Raw genomic sequence first — 10,512 nt, 5'->3', positions numbered from 1 at the left:
GACGAGAACCCACCAGAGAGGATAGGGACGACGGTTTTTTTTAAAAAATAATATATTGGATTATCAGGATTTCTGGACCATGAAGATTTGTTCTATATCTACAAACAGCACCATGGACATTGGGGTGTAGCCAGCGGTGTAACACAAAGCCCGAGGACCCCAATGCAGAATCTCCAACATGGCCCCAACTCTCACCGCTCTAATAGTCATAGTCTTCCCATAAGGAACGTTGGGGCCTCGATGTTCGAACAAATCAGGACAGACAGGCCACTGGAAGACAGGATCATCAAGCTGTAACTTGTGGACACGTCATACACAGAAAGCAAATCAATGGAGAAGGACATCCTAGTCAGAAGAATAGAAGGAACAAGGCAAAGGGGAACACAGGAACCTGATAGCTGGATACTATCAAGAAAAAGGTGGAGAAGACCCTGGTGACCGATCTAGGCAGCACAAGATCCATCTTCCTACAGATCGTTCACCCATCAAGTCTCCATGCTCGAGATCCAGCCAAAGGCTGTTAAATAAAGGTCTCCGGTGCCGGGTGTGACTGCAGCCCATGCGCCCGGTATAAAGGTGCCCCGATCTGGATACAAGGCTTGGCGGTGACCTGGTTACAGATCAGGATCAGATGGCCAATTGTATTTTCTTTTTAACGCAAAATTCAGAGTCGGGGTGACTTGCGATTTGGGGTTCGGCCCACGGCACAGATCTATTGGGGGTGACGCAGTCTGTAGTGATCTGGGATGGGGGAGGGCGCTATTCCTACTGGCGTCAGGTCACAGCCCAGCGTGTTTAATCCTCCGCTCCATCAATGAAACCCTGTGCATTAAGCCGGATTGTGTCTGTGCCGAGCGCTGGTTATATAATGTGAGCTCAGGAGCCGGCACATGCACGGCCGTGCGGACCACTGACGTTACAGCGATTACCAGCTGTGCACTGACAGCAATTCCCGGGCAGCTGGTCTCTGCCACATGGACGGCCGGCACTGCTGCTCACATGGACTTAAAGGGGAACTCTGCAGAAAGGAACAGGTTATCTGAAAACTTCCTAAAAAGGCGGTCATGGCGGGGCCTTATTACAAGCCTTTCTATGCGGGCCCCAATGATGAAGGCCCCTAGAGGAGAGACCTGAAATAACAGAAAAGCAAGAAAATAATTCCTGGAAATCCCCCTCAAGATAGAACTTTCTGCAACGAAAAGGGGAAATTGTATGTAGAAAAAAAAAAGTTGTGGTTTGGCATCAAAGTCCTGTTCATGGTCATAAAGGGACGTGCGCCTTAAAGGCTTCAATCCATGAGTAACTGCACGAGCACTAGTCATCAGCCCCCGCTGTGCCTGCACCATGGTGGGCACCCATCGATGACACAACCTCAGTGAGAGCATGACGCCACGCTGTGCCCCATGTCCCATCAGATATCCCCCCTACTAACATGGAGCGTATGTGCCGCACAGGTAGCGACAACCCACGACCGTACGTCCTATCCAGGCTCAGATGCTTCATTGTCCGTCAACTTCTAGGAAATCCTCCCCGCAAAAAAAAACAAAAAAAAAAAAAACAGAAAAAAAACTGAATTCAAACAAAGGTTTACTACGACAATCTAAAGCAAAGTGTGCATCAAATAGCCAAGGAAATGGGGACAATAAATTCAGCGTTTTCTATAAATGTCCTTAGTTTTAGAACAAAACCTAAAAACAAGTCACCGGTGGCCCAGGATCTAATATTCACTTCCCAGGAAGGAAAAAAAAAAAAATCATAGAACATTTCTAGATCTGTGGGACATTTCCGGCTCTGCTACATCACGGTGACTGCAGCCTTTACATGGAATAATGGTGCAATCACTGGTGTCACAACTTGGGGTGAGCGTTTTCCAGCTCTGCAATCAGTCCATGGGGCGTCCAGACTTTGTGTCGCTCTCATCTTGTAGAATATTACATTTACAGAACCATCCGCACAACTCACAGAATTGGGGGGGGGGGGAAAATCACCCCTCCAGATTACCCCACTCTGAGGCAGGGGGCTTGTGCAGGTTTTTGCACCACGTTAATAACTTGCGGCTCTGACCAGTCTCTGGGTGACTACCAAAGAACACCCTATAATAGGTGGTGGTCACCCAGCTTTCCCCGAATCCTGAGCGGCCAGTTATGCACCAAGCCATCTCCTAAATCACCCAGGCAGACGGACGTGTGCGACACCCAAGGTGCAGGTTTTATATTTACTGCATTTTTACGGCAGCGACCTACGACCGGAGCCGCTCCAGTGGTTGCAGGACAACAACTCTCAGTTTGCACAACGTCCGTGATGTATGCTCAGGGTTGTAGGTTTGCAACTTCTAAAGAGTCTTCAACATGGGAAGGACAATGAAACGCTGACTGGGGATTTGAGAAAATATTCTGTAAAAAAAAAAAAAAAACCCCCCCCCCCCGATATGACCCCATACTAATGTCAGATTCTGCATGGGCCCCTCAATGTCCTGTATGGGCCCCTCAATGTCCTGTATGGGGCAAAATTGCCCTCAAGACAGAACTTTCTGCAACAAGGAGGGGAAATTGATGCCAAACCACAACTTTTTTTCTATATACAAAATACTGTTCATAAAGGGACATACATCTTAAAGGGTTCATTCCATGGGTAACATTGCACCAGCGCTGGTCATCAGTCCCTGCCGTGGGCGCACGCATCGACAACATCACATCAGTGAGCCATGCCGGAGGAAACCCTTATCCAGCTTTGCAGTTGATAAATATCCATTGCTCTTTGGTATCCACCATTGGAAAAGTTGTACTCTGGAATAAGGGACTATAAGTCGTTATTTGTGATGGAGATCGGCCACTAGCAATCACTGACATGATGCACTACATGACGGCCACTTTGTATCATGTCTACGATGCAGAGATCCTCCAGCCGCCATCACATGATCTCAGATCTTGGGCTCCGTGGCCCTTTAACGGGTGAAGGCCAGATTGGAGGCCACAGCGGCCCCTTCACACCTACACAAAACACGTCTGGAACGTGAGGTTTTACAAATGAGACAAGACGGAGGGCGGCAGCAGCACGAGGAGGAAGGAAGGGGGGGAATTCCAAGAGTCTGCATCAAAACATAACAGAAAGATAAACCGCGCAGAAAAGAGAATTAAAAAAAAAAAAAGTCAGACACCAGCGGTGCCACGAGAGGAGACTGGGCGAGCACTGCTGCAACGACTCCAACAATGACTGATGTAGCAGAGCTAGATTGGATCGTGAAAGGTTGGAGATTTTATCAGGCTGCACGGTTCGGTTTTAGGGCTTTTTGCACCACAATTTGATCATTATAAAAAAAAAAAAAAAAAGTTTCCTGCATATCGTCTACTATAATTATGGCATTTGGTGCATGAACTAGGATGCTCAGGATGATCAGTGCACCAGTAACTTGGCACCGTGCCATCTGTGGCACCTCCAATGCATTTCCAGGAGAGTCTCAGCTCTGCTGCATTGACTAATTCCTGGAATAGTGAGAGTCTGGCCAAGGGTACAAAAGCACACGGCTCTGCTTCATTTCATTTTAATCTCAAACATACACATTAACAAACTGGAGGAGCAGTGTCCATGTGTCAAGAAACAAAGGAATGTGTACAAAACAGAGCGACTGGGTAGAGCGTCGAGAGATGGCGCCCGTCCACCCCAACATGTGGGGGGAAGGGAACAGGATGTGGCATGCCGGCTGGGAGCAGGAGACCAGTCTATAACCAGTGTACCCGGGATGGCACCAAATTCCGGCACAGCAAAACCTGAGGACCTGGAGCAAGAAGGGTCAGCGCTGGTTTGGTCACTCCTGGGACATCACGGTCTCCATGACGGATCTTCTTCTAATGGGGCAATGGCGGGGCGGAGATGAGGGAGATCCCGCGACACAAGGTATTACAGCATTATCATACACAGTGGTCCGAACACACAAACGTCATAAATTACAAAAAAGGAAAAGTAAATTCTCATAAATAGAATCCTGGAAGTATAAAATGATCTTTCCCTCTGAAGTCCGTTTATCCGGTAGATTCTCAAGTGCAAAGTCCGTCCCTTCCCGACACCGGGAGCATTTGGCACTAGACTTCCAACATTGGACGCCACCAGGTGGGATGGCGGAGGACAAGGAGAGGAGTGGGCTCGGATGGCACAACTTCACCCAAAACATTGCCAGGGATGGAGGAGCAGATGCCACGCTGGATGCCGCCGTCTATGCCGGCTGCTGGGGATTGAGATTTAGGTGAGCCGGCTGCCCCAGGAGGCCGATCCGCTGCTTCTGCTTTCGTTGTTCCGTCATCTGTGGACCAGAAAGAACATTGGTCACATTAGTGTATCATTAGTGAAAAACAGGTCTCAGCTGCTGCATAACTATAACTCTCAGCAGCCAGTCTGAAAAGGCTGAAGACCAGTGCCACAGACCCCAGTATGCCAACTATTGGCTAAGGAGACAACTCAATACCACGAGGTCCTAGGAGAAACCAAACCATAATGCCAGGGAAGAGAAACGGTCTCCATGGTATAAAGCGATGAAGAAGCCCAACCATTGAGGCAATTAACTTCTGATTCGCTTTCTCCAAAGCTGCGACTCCCGGCAGATGTGGGGTTCACAACCATTGAAGAATTAAATGTTGAATACTAAAGCCATGGATCTTCATCCCAGAAGATTAGACTCAAGAATGGGTTTGGTTCCACCGAGGACAACATGTTGTACAAGACGGAAGTAACAGCAAACTCCTGTCCTACAACCAAGATGTTACCCAGCTCACTAAACGGAGCAAGCAAACGCGTCTGAGGAGCGTGGTTTTCCCAGATGTTCTCACCTGATCCTTCAGCTCGCTCAGCTGGCTGGACAGGTAGGTCACCAGGCGCATGGTGCACTCCAACTTCTCCTGCAGATTCCTCAATTCGTTCTGTTCACCTTCGGAGTCGCTGCTTACAAGGGACATGGCCCTCATCCTCGGGAACCAGTCAAGGTTTCTATCCTGTGTAGAGAAAAAATAATAAACTCCATGTGAGCCATGTTGGAATCATCCATATTCTGCGCCATGAACTGCGGGTGGGCAAGATGCGAGACCCCACAAGTAGCCATAGAGCTGGTGGAGTCTGGTCCTGTGCACGGGACATGCAGACACCTGAACACACCCCAGGCCTAATATTAGCACCTGTGGGACGGCAGTGTGTTCCCGGGAGGACATGTGTCTGAGCCAAACCCTACACCCAGCGGACGTCCTGCGTACAGTATCCAGAACACCACTGTATATAAAACATGAGTCAGTGTGAACAGACGGCAGGTGACCCAGATACATCGCCGCCACGCCGTGTGGGACAATGAGTCATTATCCATCTCTACAAGTTACATAATCCAGAAATTACAATACAGTCATGGCCAAAAGTGTTGGCACCCTCGAAATGGCTCCAGAACATGAAGTATTTCTCTCAGAAAACTACTACAATGACGCATGTTTTGTTATACTCCAGTTTATTTCCATTGTGTATTGGAAGACAAAAACAAACAGAAAAAAAAGGCAAACTGGAAACAAAACTCCCCACAAAAAACGGGCCGAACAAAATTGTTGGCACCCTCTACTTAATATTTGGTTACACCCTTTGGAATAAATATCTGCATTCAGTCACTTCCTATAACCATCCACAAGCTTCTTAGTCCTCTCTGCTGGACTGACGACTTTTCTTACAATCTGCTCCCGGTCTCATCTGTGAAGTCGTCTCCTCCCAACAGTAATTTTAAGATCTCTCCACAGGTGATCAATGGGATTTAGATCTGGACACATTGCTGTAACTTCAGAACTCTCCAGCGCTTTGTTTCTATCCATATCTGGGAGATTCTTGAAGTATCCTTGGGGTCCTTGTCCTACTGGAAGACCCATGACCACCGAGCACTACATTGTGACCCAAAATCCTTTGGTAATCTTCAGATTTCATAATGCCTTGCACCAAGTTTAGGCACCCAGTGTCAGAGGCAGCTAAACAACCCCAAAACATCTGTGACCCTCCACCATATCTGACTGTAGGTATTGTGTTCTTTTCTTTGTAGGCCTCATTCTGTTTTTGGTAAACAGAATTACGTGCTTTACCAAAAAGCTCCACCTTGGTCTCATCTGTCCACCAGACTCCTTCCCAGAAGGATTTTGGCTTACTCCCGTACATTTTAGCAAACTGCAATCTAGCATTTTATGTCTGTCAGCAGTGGAGTCCACCTGGACCTCCTGCCTTAGCATTTCATTTACATGTGGACAGATCGGGTGCATCAGTGTTGGCGTGAACAGAGCCTGCAGGACAGCTTGGATTTCTTTGGACCTTGATTGGGGCTTCTCCACCATCCAGACTATCCTGCATCGTAACCTTTAAATTTTTCTCTGGCGTCCACAGAGATTAGCTACAGTGCCATGGGTTGTAAGCTTCTTGATTAGTTTGTGCACTGGGGATGGAGGAACATCAAGATCTATGGAGATGGACATGTAACCTTGAGATTGTGGATTTTGTTCAACAATTTTGGTTCTTGTGTCCTCAGACAGTTCTCTTCTCTTTGTTCTCCATGCTTATTGTGGCACACACAGACAGACAATACAAAGATTGAGTCAGCGTCTCTACTTTTATCTGGTTTCAGGTGTGATTTTCATATTGACAACACCTGTCACTTGCCACAGGCGAATGTGAACAAGCATCCCAGGCTGGAAACAAATTATTTACTCATGATTTTGTCAGATTCATTTTGGGGGTTGTGTGAAGTTATGTCCAATTTGTATTAGAACAAAAAAAAAAAAAAAGGCACCAAACGAAATGTGTATAACAAAATGTGGAATTACAATAATTTTCTGGGAGAAACGCTACATTTTCTGGAAACATCAAGAGAGCCAACACTTACACAACTGCAAATCTTAAAATCTCAGGCAGAACATGATGCCACGCTGTGCTCTATGTCCCACCAGATATCCCCCTACTAACATGGAGCGTATGTGCCGCACAGGTAGCGACAACCCATGACCGTACGTCCTATCCAGGGTCAGATGCCACATTGTCAGTCAACTTCTAGGAAATCCTCAAAGCAAAAAAAACAAAAAAAAAAACAAAGAAAAACAGAATCCGGACAAAGGTTTCCTATAACAATCTAAAGCAAAGTGTGCATCGAATAACCAAGGAAATGATAAATTAAGAGTTTTCTATAAATGTTCTTAGTTTCAGGGCAAAACCTAAAAACAAGTCACCGGTGGCCCCGTATCTCCTAATATTCACTTCCCAGGAAGGAAAAATCAGAGAACATTTCTAGGTCTGTGGGACATTTCCGGCTCTGCTACATCACGGTGACTGCAGCCTTTCCGTGGAATAATGGTGCAATCACTGGTGTCACAACTTGGGGTGAGCGTTTTCCAGCTCTGCAATCCGTCCATGGGGCGTCCAGACTGTGTCGCTCTCATCTTCTAGAACATTACATTTACAGAACTCACAGAATTGGGGATCACCCCTCCAGATTACCCCACTCTGAGGCGGGGGGGCTTTTGCAGCGGGGACAGAGGTTTTTGTGGCACACGTTAACTTGCGGCTCTGACCAGTCTCTGGGTGACTACTAAAAACGCCCTATAATAGGAGGTGGTCACCCAGCTTTCTCCAAATCCTGAGCGGCCAGTTATGCGCTAAATCATTTCCTAAATCACCCAGGCAGACGGATGCTCAGTAGTCGGGGACATGTGCGACACCCAAGGTGCAGGTTTTACATTTACTGCATTTTCTAAGGCGGCAAACTACAACCGGAGCCGCTCCAGTGGGTGCAAGACAACAACTCTCAGCTTGTACAATGTCAGTGATGTATGCTCAGGGTTGTAGTTCTGCAACTTCTAAAGAGTCTTCAAGATGGAAATGACAATGAAACAATGACTGGGGATTTGAAAAAATATTTTGTATAAAAAAACAAAAACAAAAAAAAAAGCCAACCCTGTATAGGAAACCCAATATGACTCCATAGTAATGGGAGATTCTGCATGGGCCCCTCAATGTCCTGCATGGGCCCCTCAATGTCCCGCATGGGCCAGACCCTTCTTCCTCCTTCGTACCCCATTTTCACAATGACTGAGCTGACAATTCTGCATCCTCATCCCCTGCGCCCCGCGGCGTCGCTCTCCGGTTCACCCCTTCCCACCACTTCCTCTGAGCAGATGCATCTTAACCACAAAACAACTCACTTCTAAGTAAAGGGGCTGGAAAAGTCCCGTGGTCACAAACTTGACGCCCAGACATGGGGGCGGCCGGCTGTGGAAACATGAGGGGGAGCGGCGTGCAAACCGCAGTGACCGTCGCCGTGTCATGGGGACGGGTGACAAGGCCGGAGTATGTGCACGCAGGCTGTGCGAGCGGCCAGCGCTGCCGGGACCAAGAACAATGGAACTTCTCAATGCAAAAAAACGAAACTATCCGCACTCTGCCACTACAATCCCCAAAAACTGTGCACAAAGCGTCTCCATGCTGAGCGCTGCACTACGGGCTGGAGCAAGTCCAGGAGGAGACTGCACAGAGGGGCCTGGCGGACCCCCACAGCCACCACCCCCATCATCTCAGCTGCTTTGCAGGAAGTGGATTCCACAACCCCAGAGATGATGAGAAATCCACAACAGAATCCGGTCAGCTGATCCACCCACCAGATGATTCAGCTCTTGGTAACTAGGAAGATGTCGGTTCCCCTGCAGAGACTGGAGTTTCTAATTGTGACCCCCCAAACCACAGCAGGCAAGACCCTTAACCACTGGATGGCTGGAATGAAGGAGAAAACCCCCCACCAATGTGTGGATCACAACCCCCAGTCTGTACCAGGAAGTTAGAGGTATATAAGTGAAGATTCTCAGATTTAACATTCAGACGTTTGTAAGGAAAAATCAGTTTCTAGGAAAGTTGGGTGACCGACAATATGGCGTCCATTGAAGTGCACTCGACAGGTTTCGGATTTCTACTGCAATATCTGGTCTGCTCACATATGAATATACAACAAGCCAGACAAGGGAAAAAAAAAAAAATAACCCAGCTTTCCTAGGATCCTGAAAAAGTTTAATAAATTTGCCTTTAAAGAGGTCTTCTTAATCTAAAGTCACCTAAATTTAGGCAGTTTGTCAGTTTTCTCGTCTGCAGACTAATGTTCATTAGTCGCTGAGCTCGTGGCTTGAGGCTACCCGTAATGTCTTCTCCCATACACAGCGCAAACACTGGGGATAGCTGCTCCCCCCCCCCATACACGGCGCAGACCCCGGGATAGCCGCTCCCCCCCCATACATGGCGCAGTCACTGGGGATAGCCGCTCCCCTCCCCCCCCCATACATGGCGCAGACACTGGAGATAGCCGCTCCCCTTTCCCCCCCCCCCCATACATGGCGCAGACACTGGGGATAGCCGCTCCCCTTTCCCCCCCCCATACATGGCGCAGACACTGGGGATAGCCGCTCCCCCCCCATACATGGCGCAGACACTGGGGATAGCCGCTCCCCCCCCATACATGGCGCAGACACTGGGGATAGCCGCTCCCCCCCCATACATGGCGCAGACACTGGGGATAGCCGCTCCCCTTTCCCCCCCCCCATACATGGCGCAGACACCGGGGCTAGCTGCTCTCCTCCCCATGCACGGTGCAGACACTGGGAATAGCCGCTCCCCCCCCATACACGGTGCAGACACCAGGGATAGCCACTCCCCCCCTTAAACAGCACAGACACCGAGGATAGCTGCCCTTCCCCAACCCCCATGCACAGTACAGACACTGGGGCTAGCTGCTCTCCTACCCATGCACGGTGCAGACACTGGGAGTAGCCGCTCCCCCCCTTAAACGGCACAGAGACCGAGGATAGCTGCCCCCCCCTCCCCATACACGGCGCAGACACCGGGGATAGCTGCGCTCCCCCCCCCCCCCCATACACTGTGCAGACGGCGGGGATAGCAGCTCCCCCCCTTAAACGGCACAGACACCGAGGATAGCTGCTCTCTCCCCCCCCCCCCCCAATACACTGTGCAGACACTGGGGATAGCCGCTTTCCTCCCCCATACACTGTGCAGACACCGGGGATAGCTGCTTCCCCCCCCCCCATACACTGTGCAGACACCGGGGATAGCTGCTCTCTCCCCCCCCCCCCCCCCCCCCATACACTATGCAGACACTGGGGATAGCCCCTTTCCTCCCCCATACACTGTGCAGACACCGGGGATAGCTGCTTCCCCCCCCCCATACACTGTGCAGACACCGGGGATAGCTGCTCTCTCCCCCCCCCCCCCCCCCATACACTATGCAGACACTGGGGATAGCCGCTTTCCTCCCCCATACACTGTGCAGACACCGGGGATAGCTGCTTCCCCCCCCCCCATACACTGTGCAGACACCGGGGATAGCTGCTCTCTCCCCCCCCCCCCCCCCCATACACTATGCAGACACTGGGGATAGCCCCTTTCCTCCCCCATACACTGTGCAGACGGCGGGGATAGCTGTAGTGGAGGCCAAACTTTGTTTTTTATCCCCCCCCCAAA

General features: G+C 49.6%; 1 protein-coding gene across 4 annotated transcripts in view; it reads right to left on the bottom strand.

Annotated features, from left to right (window-relative positions):
- Positions 1 to 3,525: 3,525 nt before the first annotated feature.
- The window catches only part of ITPR1 (inositol 1,4,5-trisphosphate receptor type 1), a 93,565-nt gene continuing 86,578 nt past the window's right edge, over positions 3,526 to 10,512 (bottom strand). For all 4 annotated transcript variants that reach the window (XM_069736179.1, XM_069736180.1, XM_069736181.1 and 1 more), the window contains 2 exons: positions 4,821 to 4,982; positions 3,526 to 4,297 (listed from right to left, as the gene is read on the bottom strand). In XM_069736179.1, the coding sequence (XP_069592280.1) occupies positions 4,211 to 4,297; positions 4,821 to 4,982 (249 nt within the window). In that variant the 3' untranslated portion in view covers positions 3,526 to 4,210. The remainder of the gene's footprint in view (positions 4,298 to 4,820; positions 4,983 to 10,512) is intronic.

This window comes from Ranitomeya imitator, chromosome 8, assembly GCF_032444005.1.
Source record: "Ranitomeya imitator isolate aRanImi1 chromosome 8, aRanImi1.pri, whole genome shotgun sequence".
Lineage (NCBI taxonomy): Eukaryota > Metazoa > Chordata > Amphibia > Anura > Dendrobatidae > Ranitomeya > Ranitomeya imitator.
Note: the sequence above shows the minus strand (reverse complement) of the source record. Positions and strands in the feature narration are given on the sequence as shown.